Source organism: Leucopleurus acutus (genome assembly GCF_964270905.1).
Source record: "Leucopleurus acutus genome assembly, chromosome: 19".
Classification (NCBI taxonomy): Eukaryota; Metazoa; Chordata; class Mammalia; order Artiodactyla; family Delphinidae; genus Leucopleurus; species Leucopleurus acutus.
In genome coordinates, this window is record NC_139161.1 from 25,405,307 (window position 1) to 25,421,185 (window position 15,879).

The 15,879-nt window shown below is 38.6% G+C and overlaps 1 protein-coding gene across 7 annotated transcripts in view; it reads left to right on the top strand.

Annotated features, from left to right (window-relative positions):
- The window catches only part of AP2B1 (adaptor related protein complex 2 subunit beta 1), a 125,316-nt gene that overhangs the window by 48,953 nt on the left and 60,484 nt on the right, over positions 1–15,879 (top strand). For all 7 annotated transcript variants that reach the window (XM_082861713.1, XM_082861716.1, XM_082861711.1 and 4 more), the window contains 2 exons: positions 1,480–1,578; positions 9,927–10,186. In XM_082861713.1, the coding sequence (XP_082717839.1) occupies positions 1,480–1,578; positions 9,927–10,186 (359 nt within the window). The remainder of the gene's footprint in view (positions 1–1,479; positions 1,579–9,926; positions 10,187–15,879) is intronic.

The window sequence follows — 15,879 nt, forward strand, 5'->3', positions numbered from 1 at the left end:
GTTGGGCAGTTTCATGTGTGTGAATTTATATACACATATAGTATGTTCATTTTTCTCCCAAAAAGGGGTAACCTTTTCAGTTGTGCTAACTTCTGTTGGAACAAGCCTGCCTAATTTAGACAGTGGTTCTCAAACTTTAATGAGCCTAAGAAGCACCTAAGCACTGGTGTTTAACCTGTGTTAAAGGACAGGTTGCTGGGCCCCACCCCTAGAGTTTCTGAGTCAGTAGGTCTGAGATGGGCCTGAGCATGTTCATTTCTTACAAGGTTGAGGGTGGTGATGCTATTGCTGCTGCTGGTCCAGAACCACACTTTGACAACTACTGACTTAGAGCAGTAGTTATTACTTTTTAATTTTCTGTCACCTAAAGATGATTACCCATTGCTGTTAGTAATGGTTGTGGCTCAGTTGCAGCTGGGGTTTCTGTCTGGGGTGAAGGCTGGCATGTGCAGTTTGAAAAGATTCTTTGTGGGTGGTTAGACTCCTTCCCATCTTCTGTCTGTCTTCTACCAAAACTGAGAGACCTTCGAGTCAAAGGCCCAGAGAAACAGATAAATTATTAAAGCTTTTCCCCCGGCATTTGTACTCACTGCAAATTGAAGTTCATGTGTGTAATCTATCATAGTAATTTTAATAGGCCCTACAAGGAACATATACCAGCCAGTAGTTTCATGGTTCGGCAGGCGACTCTTTTTTTTTTTAATTATTATTTTAAAAATTTTATTCTTTTTTTTTGTGTTTAATAGATTTGTTTCATTTATTTATTTTTGGCTGCATTGGGTCTTCCGTTGCTGTGCGCGGGCTTTCTCTAGTTGCCGCGAGCAGGGGCCACTCTTCATCGCGGTGCGAGAGCTTCTCATAGTGGTGGCTTCTCTTGTTGCAGAGCACAGCCTCTAGGCACGCAGGCTTCAGTAGTTGTGGCGCATGGGCTTAGTTGCTCTGCGGCACGTGGGTTCTTCCTGGACCAGGGCTCAAACCCGTGTCCCCTGCATTGGCAGGCGGATTCTTAACCACTGCGCCACCAGGGAAGCCCTAGCATGCCACTCTTAACTGGTTGTGATCTGGCATAATTCTACTGTCTTGGCTCTTGCCTCAGTATGATAAATGATTCCCTAATTCCCTGGAAGTTGTAGCTTTTGGTGGAAGTAAATAATAAAGAATTTGGTCAGGAACCAGTTTTATTGCCATCAGTATGTTAGCATGTACTTTAAGAAATACAGGTGATTATCTGGGCCAGAAACAAACCAGCAGTTTTTGATGCCAAAAAATGCAATTTGGAGATAGGAGGCTAGTGAGTTTTCAGTTGATGAAAACCTTTGACTGCTATTGTGGATATTGGCTGAGTTTTAACCTTTGTTTCTTAATCAAAATCAGAAAGACCTCATAGTAAGTCATATTTGGGAAAATATCACTTTGGAATTCATGGTGTGGAATAATGCAAATGTCTTTCACTTTACCTATTAAATTACATTTGCTTAGGTACAGCTCACTCTGCTTACTGCCATAGTGAAGCTGTTTCTCAAGAAACCATCAGAAACGCAGGAGCTGGTACAGCAGGTCTTGAGTTTGGCAACACAGGTAAGAAGTCTGAAAAAAGCATGGAGTTGATTTGTCTTGTTTTAAATTCTGGGAAATTGTGAAACTTCTTCCAAGAAGGTTCATTTGCAGAGATTTTAAACGGAAGGAGTGCAGTCTTTAGATTCTGTTAAAAAAATTAAAACAGTGCCTCTTATACATATTCTGCTGAATTAGAACTGGTTGTATGGCTTCTAAATGAATTGACTGACTCCAGTTTTAATGGTAATTCATGAAAATTGAACTTAGACTCTTTAGTGTTAACGAAGGACATGACTTGGTGAAAATGACATTAAGTCTCACAGTATCTCCTTCTGGGGGACTTAATTTCAGCTTTCAAATGAAAGTACCCTGTAGAGATGGTAAATGCTTTGACAAATATCTCGTGTGCTGTTCTGCCTTCTAGATAAGTTGCCTTTCTCTTTAAGTAATTTTAAAGTGCTAATGCTGCTTCCTTATTTATTTAGTATTTTTGGTCCTTTTAGGGAGGGTTCTGATTTCAGGAATGTGGCAACCAGCTGGATACACAGAAATCAAATTACTTTCTTTTTCTGACATAACTAGTATAATGATCAGTCCATCATGATCCAGTAACGTTCTTAATTAGATTTGAGAACAGGCTGGCTTTAGCAGGCTGTCAAAAGTTATGATGTGTGTTTACACATGGAATCTGATTCAGATATTCAATTTACCATTTTCCTCTTTCATCTCTTTATAGTTGTATATTAACAGCATTTGAACTCTTTTATAGTTCTTTAACCTAGTTCTGAGCTGTCATCTTTCCTTTTTTTTTTGCTCTGGGGAGCTTAATTTCATATCAATAATGAGCACAATTGGAGGACTAAATATGGTAAATCCTGTAATTAATTAGTACGGTTGGGGTGTGCTCTTAGTACACTTCTTGAAAACCAGTTCCAAACTGAGACCACAAATGTGAACCTTGAATAGTTGCCAATACATCATCTGTTAAGTGGTCAAAGCTCATCATTTGGCACATGATAAATGCAAAGTTCTTCTTTCCTCTGACAGTATTTAATTTTAGAAATGCCAGGAATCCATTTTAAGGAAAAGAAGTTTGACGGGCAGATAAGGCATTTGAATACTTAATGGAATACTATAAAGCAGACAACATTATTAAATAAGTTGTTTATAGAATATGCTATACAACTCTGAAAAAAATACAGCCAAGAAAACTGCTAGAGTCAAAGGCTACTTTCTGACACTTGATTCAAGTACAGATGTTTTACAATCAATGAACTCAAATGTGAAGAAGACCTGAAACTAAAAATTAAGATAATTGTCTTGTCTGATTACTGATGCAAGTAAGCATTACTGAGAATTATCGCTTGATTATCTTTTAAGGAGCAGTTGACCAACAGTAGTTGAGTTAAAGGATGTCAGAAAATTCACTTCACAGAAAATAGAGGTGTCCCACTCCACCCCTTGTACCTCTCAGTCTTCTCCATTTCTCCAGCAAATTATGAATGAGCTTTTTAATGTGCTATTTCCCCAAGTCTCTAAACCTTCACTTGACCCCATTATGGTTAGTGTGAAGACGCATCCATATGAGTATGTGGAGTCAAGGGCAGGCCATGGCTCACCATCTGTCCATGAAAAGTGGACTGGGAGGTTGTCCATCACTGATGAGGCATGTCTTGGCACTAAGAGCAGAAATTGGTCATCTTCTGAATCAAAGTAGTTTAGGTTAGACGTTAATTTTCACGTTAATGTTTAATAGGTCATCTACAGGGGGCCATTTTGAATAGAAATTGCCCCTTCTTAATCATGTAGTGCTTATTACAGACTCCGTAGGGTGACTGCCATTAAATTAGCCATGTATTTGACTTCATCTTAGGGCCTTGAAGTTCATTTCTGTCTTTTGCTACAGGCCCTGGAGCCTCTCTCTTTTATGAAAGAAAGAGCTCTGTATAAGTTAACCAGATTCAAAGAAGTCTTGTGTTTATTCTAGATGGTAATATAGTAAACTTGAATTTAATGAGGCCTATGTACTAATACTTCAGAAAACTCCCTGAACACAGATAAATACCTATTTATACAGTCTCTTAGCTTTCTCAGAAATCTCATTTTCTTCAAGAATCATGGGATTTCAGTTTATTAAAGTATCTCAAGTTTCAGCTCTCCCCTGATGGCCACATTTCAAAGCATCAGCAATATTTGGCTCTCCATGAAAGTTACCACAAGAAGTAGAAAATAAGGAAAGAGGAAATGTAGAGATGGGAGTGCTGGGTGGTGACCTAGAATCACTCGGCAGGTAAGAGACTGTCTCGGCTTACATTGTGTGACAGATTCATGCCTCAGCCAAATTGAAGATTCTGTGTTTATGTATGTGTGGAATAGTCAAAATCATCTTAACTGCTGAGAGGCCACTTGACATTCATCCACCTTGGAAAACAGATACACCTTTCCTATTATTAATTTTACATCTTTTAAAATTTATTTGTTAGAGCTCTTTGAAGTGTTTTTTCTAAAACTTCCTTTTGCCTGAAGCAAAGCAATTAATATTATCTATATTGAGCATTCTAGATTTCCTAGTCTAGACCCTTTATTACCCATTTGTATCTCTGTTAAGATGGAGTTAGAACAATTTTCTAAAAAGAATTTTGGCTTTGCTCCTTCTCTACTCCCTTTTTAAATTTAATTATTTATTTATTTACTTTTGGCTGCATACGGTCTTTTTCTAGTTGCAGCGAGTAGGGGCTACTTTTCGTTGTGATGCGCAGGCTTCTCATTGTGGTGGCTTCTCTTGTTGCGGAGCACGGGCTCCAGTAGTTGTGGCACGTGGGCTTCAGTAGTTGTGGCACACAGGCTTAGTTGCTCCGTGGCATGTGGGATTTTCCCAGACCAGGGCTCGAACCTGTGTCCCCTGCATTGGCAGGCAGATTCTTAACCACTGTGTGACCAGGGAAATCCTGTCTACTCACTTCTGAATAGATAAGGCTAGCCTCATAATCAAGTGAGTGTCTTTGGTAGATATCTATTGTATTCACAAGTTCTGAACCCTGCCTTCATCTCCATTGTCTCTTAAGGCCTCTGTATCTGTATTTAACAGGCAGCATAGGAGAGCTGTGTTTTAGGTTCTTGTCAGAGTTCAAACTCACTCTTATTACAGTATTTGCCTGAGATAAAGTGTTTAGGGAGGATTCCCTATGTTCTTATAGATGTTGAAATTTACCACTGAATCAAGCCAGATTAGTAGAGAGCTGGGGATCTAGACTGCATTGTATTTGACCCTTATTAGAATTGTTTTTACTGAATTACACTAATATCATCATCCTGTAGTAAGGGTTGTCATGAGAAACTATCCTCTTTAGGTCTGTTATCAAAGTATTTATTCCATTATATATTTTTTTCTCTATGAAACCCCATAAAAAAATTCCTAACCAGTTTTGGATTCTCTTATGCATTAGTGTGTAATTAACTGCCCCTCTGAATGGCTTATCTGACTAGACTTGTTTTTCATATCAGATGTTTGAAACCTTAGAATCAGATTTAAGGATCTCCCGTAGAAAATGTGTGGGTCATCGTGGCTTGCATTTTTCTGCCTTTGCTTCTAATTTATGTTCTCTAGCCTTAGATGTATTTTATAAGATTTGCTAAATCCATTTCTAGAACAGGGCAGGGTATAAATAAACCATCAGACGTTCCTAATTCTAGATTTTCTGTACAAGGACTAGTAGAGAATCTTAGTAACAACAGTCATCTGTATAGTGCTTACTATGTGCCAGGCTTTCAGTAAGGGTTAATACTGTTACTCTTCCCATTTTATAGGTGAGGAAACTGAGACATAGAGAGACCGGCCCAGTTAATATGGGGTGGAACTAGGACTCAAACCCAAGTAGCCTGGCTCCAGAGTCTTTGCCCTTTTCTACTCTGTTAATGCTGCTTCTCAAGTCTGAAAGTTAAGAATGACTTTTTTTTTTTTTTTAATATTTATTTATTTATTTTTGGCTGCATTGGGTCTTTGTTGCTGTGCACAGGCTCTCTCTAGTTGTGGCGAGTGGGGGCCACTCTTTCTTGCGGTGCACAGCCCTCTCATTGTGGCGGGCTTTCCCGTTGCGGAGCACGGGCTCTAGGCGCATGGGCTTCAGTAGTTGTGGCTCGCAGGCTCAGAAGTTGCGGCTCTCGGGCTCTAGAGCGCAGGTTTGGTAGTCGTGGCGCACGGGCTTAGTTGCTCCGACACATGTGGGATCTTCCTGGACCAGGACTTGAACCCATGTCCCCTCCATGGCAGGCAGATTCTTAACCACTGTGCCACCAGGGAAGCCCAAGAATGACTTTTGAGAATACTCATTTCCTGTCTTCCCTGCCTAAAGCATTGTTGTGCATAAGCCAGTATAAATAAGTGAACTTAGAGGTTTTAAGATTATTGTGGATGATTATTTCATATTTGACTATAAATAATAAACAGTTTCTCTAGACTTGCCTTTTCTGTCCAGTTAATGAAATCTGAGGCATTAGCATAATAGAATAAGCACATTTATATAAGTCTTTTCCACTGGAATTTTCCTCTGGAATTTTTTTCTCAAGTTCGTGAAATAAGAACCTAATTTAATATTTATGTTACCAGCCATGAATTTTTAAGTTGAGGGCAGCATGATATGCTGAGTTACGTTAATTTGAATTGGGTGGTGGGGTTCTGTTTCTGCTACATCCCCTGGTTCAGCACGTGACTGGGCAAATTTCTCTGTCATACTACTGTTCTGTCTTTATAGTAGACTTAATCCTATTGTTTATCTATGCTGAGAATTCAGTGAAGTATATGTGAAATCTTTGTGCTTCTAATTTTAAATAAAATGGTGGTATGATTAGAAATATTATGGGACTTCCCTGGTGGTGCAGTGGTTGAGAGTCCGCCTGCCAATGCAGGGCACACGGGTTCGAGCGAGGATCCCACATGCCGCGAAGCAATGAAGCCCATGCGCCACAACTGCTGAACCTGTGCTCTGGAGCCCGTGGGCCACAACTGCTGAGCCCACGTGCCACAACTACTGAAGCCCATGCGCCTAGAGCCCAAGCTCTGCAACGGGAGAAGCCACCGCAATGAGAAGCCCGCGCACCGCAACGAAGAGTAGCCCCTGCTCGCGGCAACTAGAGAAAGCCCACGCGCAGCAATGAAGACCCAACAACGAACACCCAATGCACCAAAAAATAAATAAATTTATAAAAACAACAACAATAAAGAAAAAAGAATAAAAGGGGAGCAGAGAACAGATAAGACAAATAAAAAAGAAATGACAACAGTTCCAAACCTAACCATATCAATAAGTACATTAAACGTGTCTAAACACCCCAGTTAAATGACAGAGGTCAACAGGTTAGGAAAAAAAAAAACCATATATATATATATATATATATATATATATATATATATATATATAAATTAGAGGAAAAGAAAACCAACCCTTGAATCCATGGCTTTATTTCAAAGATTTGTCTTCGCTTTGATAGTTTTAGAGGAATTAGTAAAGAATACTCATAGAAGTGTCCAAACTTTAGTAATTACTATTTTTAGTACATGGAAAAGAAGTCTTCACCTTAGTTTTTCCGTCTGTGAACTAGTTTTTCCGTCTGTGAACGGTCTCTAGTTCACCTGTGCTGCTTGTTAAAAATAAAATAAAAATAAAAGTCTCTAGTTCACCTGTGCTGCTTGTTAAAAATAAAAGTTCCTGGGCCCCACTTCTGACATAATGAATCAGAAACTCTGAAATCTGCACTTTCAGTGGCTTTCCTGGTGTGTTAAAATGTTGATGCACATTATAGTTTAAGAATTACTGTTTCAGAGCTTGCCTGGTAAGAATTGTTTTGGAAGCTCTCAAATTTTGGAAAATACACTATTTTCTCGAGATCCTTATGGGGGCCTATCAGACTAGCAGGAAACCAAATTTTCTGAGTCACCAAACACATAATGGCACCTTAAAATCATCAAAAGTTTCTATTTTCTTGTCATTAGCCTTGACTGGGCCTGATTTATCTTGGTCTCCATGTGAATTAGTGAGGCAGTGAAGGCCAGCTGATAGTAGTCCTAACAGATCACCCCTCAGGATAACTGAGTTTGGACAGTGGAGATCCTTGCCCACTCTTCACTTCTAGTCCTGGAAAATTTGCACTCATTTTCTCATTTCTCATAGGACTAAATTTTTAAGTCAGTGTTAAGATTTACAGTACGTATACCCTTTGATCCAGTGATTCTATCTTCAGAAGTTTGTCCTGTTGCAGTGTTTTGAATTTGTGGGGGGACTCAAGCTATTTTCACGGAAGTATATATTTTGTGAATCCCCACAGGAATCTTTTTTTTTTTTTTGGCCATTTGGTTAAATAGGTACCAGCTATATGAGAGAAATAGTTTGAAGTAAAAAAAAAATTATTTTGATAAGTATATTATTAAGCTGTATTATGTAGTTTATTTTAATATGTTTAAGAACTTTACTACTATATAAAGGCAAATTAAGTTTTCCCAGTTAAGTGATGTGTAGTGTTCATTGTGTAATAAAAAGCATAGTCTACAAATTTTAAATGACATGCTTTGGGGACTGAATATACAGATTAAAATTTAACTTTTAATTTAAATAGCAATAAAAGCTGGGCAGGGGATTGCTTTCCTAATGTGATACTTGGAGAAACTTGTATTCTGCTCTTTTAAAAACTCAACTTGTTTATGTTTCATAATATTCACGCTTTGTTTCCAAATGAAAATCCAAGTGAGGAGGTTTCAGGCTGCTATTTATAAACACTTCCTCAGGAGCAAATTAGCCCCCCTCCCAGCAAGCAACAAAACAAACTCATTTAGATTGGATAGTATCACTGTTTCCTTTTTTTAACCCTGGCATTTCAAATACTACAAACATTTTGATATGAATAATACATGTATATGTGCATTTCTATTAGAATAATGCAACCTATGAATGTGATAAAGATTATCTTGAGGTAAAATTTACCATTTTTATACTGTATTAACTTGTATCTCAGTGTTCTTTATACTTTTTTGTTTTAACCAGCATTCCATTTTGAGTGCAAATTAAATAATACATGATTAAGAAAATATATATAAAACCATCAGGGTCACTTCCGGTATTGAGTTGAATGATACGTGCCTTAAATGGCTAAATTATAAACCAGTTCATCTGCTTATGTAGAAACTCATGGGAAAAACCCTGGCCTAGTTTAAAGAAAATATTTTTGTATGTGTTTTAAATACAGAAATTGAAATGGGACTGATTGTTGCCTTTAATAACATGATACCACTGGAACAATTCATGCGTAAATGAATGCCACTATATAGACATTCTGAGAGGTGGATACCAGGATATTTATTGCCACTTTGTAATGATTGCAAAAATAAATAGTAGGAAGGAGGGAGAAAGAGGCAACAGCCTAAATGTTCATCAATAGGACACTAGTAAATAATGATGCAGTGCTGCATATACAGTGGAAAATGACAGCTGTGTGTGCCAATATGGAAAGCAGCTTGAGGAGCAGTATATATACTATGAAACTGGTTTTGTATAAAATGAATATATGTATGTGTGGGAGCTCTCTGGTAAGATATATAGTGCACTGTTAATATGGCTATTTTGGGGATGGGGAGTTAAGGTGGGGTAGGGTTGGATGATGGGGGAGACTTATTTTTATATTATACATTTCTAAATTGTGATGTGTCATTGATAATAAATTTTTCTTAGCCATGACCATGTATAAAATTATTTTTAAACAGCCACAAAAAAAAACGAGACCACTAAATTCAAGTGTCACCCCTTTTAGAAGCACTTAGTTATGTGCTCTCTTTAACAGTTTTTTTTTATTATTTAGGTAATAGTACCTCTCATACTATATTGTAATAATTAATATTCTTTGAGCTCATTGAAGTCAGGCACTGCGTTGTTGTCTCTTTATTTCCAGGGCCTAGCCAGTGTCTCCATAGGAGATACTTAATAAATATTTGAATGAAGAAAGAAGGTATGGGTGAAATATATGTAAGCTGTGTTTCATGAATAATCCTGCTAATATTAAAGCAGTTAAAAACATTATTTTTATGTCCTGAGGCCATCGTAAGCAGTTGATTTTTACTGGCTTAAACTTTATTTTCCTTTTCTCAACTTCATTTTGAATTTGAGTCTTAGAACTAACCCACTTCAATTTATATTTAAATTCTTGGAAACATTAGAGATTACAGAATTATGACTCTATTAACAATATATTGAGTCTAAATATCTTCTTAACGGCCAGCTCTGTGTAAATCACTTCAGCATTGCCTTGATAATAAATCCAGCAGTTTGGCTTTCTGTATGGAGAAAGGTTACATTTAAACCTTTTTGCCGTTGTCTTTTCATTAGGATTCTGATAATCCTGACCTTCGAGACCGGGGCTATATTTATTGGCGCCTTCTCTCAACTGATCCTGTCACAGCCAAAGAAGTAGTCTTGTCCGAGAAGCCACTGATCTCTGAGGAGACAGATCTTATTGAGCCAACTCTGTTGGATGAGCTCATCTGCCACATTGGTTCTTTGGCCTCAGTGTACCATAAGCCACCCAATGCTTTTGTGGAAGGAAGTCATGGAATCCATCGCAAACACTTGCCAGTACATCATGGGAGGTAAGCAGGTAAACTAGGTTTGAGTGAGAAGTGATTCTCTGTTGAGACGAAGTTGGTCTTCCTCAAGCTTTTATAGCCTAGAAAAATTTGCTATGCATTTGGCAGACCTACTCTACTGCCCTGGAGGCTTCATCTGAATACTAGTGGCCACACACAAACAGTGGGTTAAAAGGCCCCTCTGTGTTCTAATCTCAGGGTAGGTAAGGTTGTGCCTTTAGAAAATTGTGGTGAAGATTTTCTAAATGGATAAAGTTTGAAAGTTGCTTAAGTTTCCAGAAAGATGAGGCTAGAAATTTTCCCAGAGTTGAAAACTTGGTAAAAAGCCTGTACAGGCGTACCACAGAGATAGTGCACTTCAGTTCCAGACCACTGCGATGAAGTGTCATGAATTTTTTTGTTGTTGTGTTTTCAGTGCATATAAAAGTTATGTCTATACTATACTGTAGTCTATTAAACGTGCAATAAGTATTATGTCTAAAAAAATAGTCTACATACCTTAATTTAAAAATACTGTATTGCTGGGGCTTCCCTGGTGGTGCAGTGGTTGAGAGTCCGCCTGCCGATGCAGGGGACACGGGTTCGTGCCCCGGTCCGGGAGGATCCCACATGCTGCGGAGCGGCTGGGCCCGTGAGTCATGGCCGCTGAGCCTGCGCGTCCGGAGCCTGTGCTCTGCAACGGGCGAAGCCACAACAGTGAGAGGCCCGCGTACCGCAAAAAAAAAAAAAAAATACTGTATTGCTAAAAAATGCTTATCATCATCTGACAATGCAGGGTTGCCACAAACTTTGAATTTGTAAAGACTGCAATATCTGCAAAGTGCAATAAAATGAGGTCCGCCCATGTATACATTTAGCTATTTTTATCCTTTACTGTAACTTTGGTTCAAGCTTATGGATGAAGTTAGCAGACACTGCTTCTCTTATGCTGTAAAGCTAGCTGTTAATGAAATAATGTTTGCAGGATTGTTTTATAAGAGCAGCCTAGGTTCTGTGTAGACATAGTTATTCAGTTGCCTGTACCTTTTTTACCAAAATAAATTGCTCCATATCAGTAAGGAAATGCTATTATGAACAGACTGTCCGGTAACATGGAACTCTTGCTTTGTAGATAACCCTAAAATTTTAATTTGGGAGCGGCAGTACTCTAATAAACTCTTATAATGGGTATCTTGGAATCTTTTCAGAATCTCCCTTCATTAATTATAATAAACCTCAAATCTAAGTAGAATTTGATCTCTGAGTGGTTAGAGTATCTGCACTTGCACCGTATCTGAGTGTCTTGTATTGTGTAATATATATTGCTGTTTCAGTGGTTCATGAATAGCCAGAGTGTAGGATTTATTGCTTTACAAATTAGTGTAGTCAACGTTTACAATATCTGTAGCTCTGTTTTGACAGACTATGGGCACAGATAAACAAAAAGAAAAGGGCAGTACCCAAGAAAATGATTATTAATCTTTCATTAGCCCTTGCGTTGAATCTTTGGTTTTAGGGCAGTGCTGTGATTTTCACCCAAAGGAAACTTGTGGTTTCATGAGGATCAGGCTTCGTTACAGGGTGTTTGACCTCGTGGGCAAGCATATTTAACATTCACTAGATATGACCATTTAACTTCTAAGTACATCTCCCAGTCTGTGCTTCAAGTTTTGATAAATAGATATGGACTTTCTGTTGTTTGCCATTTAAATTACCTTTGTCCTGATAACTTTGACCCTCAAATGGGATGGGAAAATTGAAACAAATCAACAAACAAAAACACCTCTTCCTAGAACACAAAGAGAGAACCAATATGTAAAAAGAAGCACAGTCTCTTACGTAAGGTCTTTATCAGATTACTAGCCTTCAATTTGTTACCTTCACAATTCCTTTTGTGGTTTCTTTTTGGATGACTTTTTTGTCCATTTGTGCTTGTTTTGTGTTTTTGTTTTGTTTTTTTGCGCTACGCGGGCCTCTCACTGCTGTGGCCTCTCCCGTTGCGGAGCACAGGCTCCGGACGCGCAGGCTCAGCGGCCATGGCTCACGGGTCCAGCCGCTCCGCGGCACGTGGGATCTTCCCAGACCAGGGCATGAACCCGCGTCCCCTGCATCGGCAGGCGGACTCTCAACCACTGTGCCACCAGGGAAGCCCTGTTTTTAAAAAAGAAACACAAGTGCAGAAAAATCCCCTTTGAAATAAATATGGGTATGTTGCTGCAAATGGCATGTCTGTAAGAGTACTGAAATCACCTAGCTTCTGCGTCCTAAGGGTAATAAGTGATATGCCTCTGACATGAAATACGTTTGCACCATAAAACCTTAGAGGCTTAAAAATGCTTTACTTCATGAGGTCTTTTAAAATCACTTGGGAAAGGGAAAAGTGCCTTTTAGTTGAGTATTGCTTACTATACTTGTCAGCTGCTCTGTGGGTATGAGATGGTAAATAGTCGTCTAACTTGGAAATATCTCACCTTTTAAAAATACTGCTTGGATGACAGTTTTATGCAGTTATTTCCCATGCCTTCACAAGGGGGAAAGATTTTCATGTTATTTTCTTGTGTCTTCAGTTTAGAAAAAATACATAATAACGATTTATCATGTTCTTAATTTGTAGAAACTATAAGATCATTTATTTCTTTTCATCTAACTCACTTGTCTTCTCATAATACTCTTACCTGTCTATTAGAGTGGAGGAAAATATGTGCCTATTCTGCCTTCTATTTAAAGGTGCTGATAAATCCATGTGTTTTGTCACATTTACCAAACGGTACATGTTGAAAGATGATAGAATTTCACGGGCAGAGGATACCCCTTATGGAGATTTCATATATTTCTTGCTAGGTGTATATGAAATTGTTTCCCCTTTTGACTTCCTTATTAATTTTTGGCTTTATTTGTACCCACCCTCTCCCCAATCTAGATAGGTCTCCTTTTGGCTTCCTTGACACTTTTTCCTCCTAAGCCCTCTTTTTTTTAGATTGTTTTTTAATCTTTGCAGTTTTGTGTTCCTTCTCTTCTCTGGTTGTATCACAAGGCTCATTCTGAACCTTCTCTATGTATTCCCTTAGGCGGTTTATCTTCTAAGCACAGTTACCACTGATATATTCTGTTAAAGACGCCCTGCTCTTAGCACAGCACCCCTGCGTTACTCTGCTCATTTCACCTGAGGCATGTGTGTGAATTTCTTCCCAAGTTTACTTCTGTAACTCTGACTGCCAGTCCCTTTTCCTTAGCTGTCTGTTGGTCTTCCCTACTTGTTTTTCTCACTTGAAACTTAACAGAACTGAAAGCAGCATATTATTTTCCCCATCATCCCTCCAGATTCCTCTTATAAGGAGCAACACTAGTCTTTCACTTCTTCGTTTTTGTTTTTTCTGAGTTTGATTCTTCATTCTTCTTTGTTCAAGTGTTGTCAGAACCTACGTAGGGTTTTCGTTTTTTAAGAAAGCATTTGTTTATTAATGGAATTTTTATAGTCGTTGTTTAGTTTTTAAAAAATTATATAAATCTTAGGAAACATACAAGATAGAATGGTATAACAAACACGTGTACTCATCACTCAGTTTCAACAGTCATCAGTATTTTGCCAATCTTGTTTCATTTATCACCCCCACACATTTTTTTTTTGAGGGAGCTGGAGTATTTTAAATTAAATTCCAGACCTCATATCACTTCACCAATGAGTACTTAACTTGGTATCTCTCAAAGATAAGGACTTAAAAAAAAATCACAATATATTATCAAGCCAAAATTAGGGGTAATTCCTTAACATTCAATAAAACTGAAATACTTTCAGATTTTTTCAATTGTCATTCTCTATTCTACTTTAAAGTTTATCTAAGATTGGTTTTACTTTTTTTTTTTTTTTTGGCGGTACGTGGGCCTCTCACTGTTGTGGCCTCTCCCGTTGCGGAGCACAGGCTCTGGACGCGCAGGCTCAGCGGCCATGACTCACGGGCCCAGCCTCTCCACAGCATGTGGAATCTTTCCAGACCGGGGCACGAACCCGTGTCCCCTGCATCGGCAGGCAGACTCTCAACCACTGCGCCACCAGGGAAGCCCTGGTTTTACTTTTTGCTTAAATGTTTGGAATAATTCACAGTGAAGCCATCTGAGCCTGAAATTTTCATTGTTTTTTTTCACTTTTTAAATGAATATGTCATTTATAATAATCTTAGTATTAGTGCACTAATCTTTAGTGTATAGCTCAATAGATTTTTACGTGTGCATGTGCTCATATAACCGCCACTCTGATCAGATATAGGATATTTCCAGCACTCCAGAAGACTCCTCATGCCATTTTGCTGTTATATCCACCCTCCAGAGATAACCACTGTTTTGATTTCTACCACTGTAGATTAGTTTTGCCTCTTCTGAACATCATGTAAATGGAACCATACAGCATTTGCTCTTCTGTTTCTAGCTTTTTTGCACAGTATAATATCTGAGACTACTCTAATGCCGTGTTATCAGTTGCGTGTTCCTATTTATTAGTGCATAGTATCCCATTGCCTGCATATGCCACAATTTATTTATATCTGCTGTTGATGTATCTTTGGGTTGTTTCCAGTTTGGGGTTCTTATGGAGAAAGCTGCTGCGAATATTCGTATATATTTCTGTTGGTAGACCTATATACTCATTTCTCTTGTGTATACACTTCGTGGAATTGCTGGGTTATAGAATAGATGTATATTTAGCTATAGGAGATACTGCCAGTTTTCCCAAGTGATTGTACCAGTGCACACTCCTTCCAGAAATGTATAAGAGTTCTAGATGATCCACATCCTTAGCAGCACTTGGTATTGTCAATCATTTTAATTTTAGCCATTCTGGTTGATTTGTAGTGGTGTCTTATAGTTTTAATTTGCATTTTCCTGATGAGTAAAGATGGAAGTACCTTTTCATGTTTATAGACTGCTAGTATATCCTCTTTTGTGTCATGCCTGATCTTTTCCTTGTTTTTTAATGAGTTATCATCTTTGTAGGAATTCTTTATGTAACGATTGAATGATTTGTAGGAATTACATATAATTTGGATACAGGTATTTTGTCAGATGGATATTTTGCAAACTTCTCCCAGTCTGTGGAGAATACCTTTTCTCACTCTCTCTTAATGGTGTCATTTGAAGAAGAAATGTTCTTAATTTTAATGAAATCCAGCTCATCACTTTTTTTCTTTTATGGTTAGAGCTTTTTTTTTTTTTTTTTTTTTTTTTTTTTGCGGTACGTGGGCCTCTCACTGTTGTGGCCTCTCCCGTTGCGGAGCACAGGCTCCGGACGCGCGGGCTTAGCGGCCATGGCTCATGGGCCCAGCCGCTCCGTGGCATGTGGGATCTTCCCAGACCGGGGCACGAACCCGTGTCCCGTGCATCGGCAGGCGGACTCTCAACCACTGCGCCACCAGGGAAGCCCTGGTTAGAGCTTTTTGTAGAAACTTTTGTCTTCTCCAAGGTCATAGAAATCCTCTTGGTTTTCCCCTTCACGTTTATGTCTGATTTATCTCTAATTTTTGTTTATGTTGTGAGGTGTAGGAGTCAAGGCTCATTTTTGTCCCACGCAGCTATTCAGTTGACCCAGCACCATCTCTTAAGATCATTTCCCCCTGCCTAGTCCATTTAACATCTCTTGGAACTCACCACTTCGTTTTTATTTTTACAGTGTTGTGGCAGTAACGGTTTAGGTCACTCTTAGCTCATCTTCATGTCCATTCTCCCAA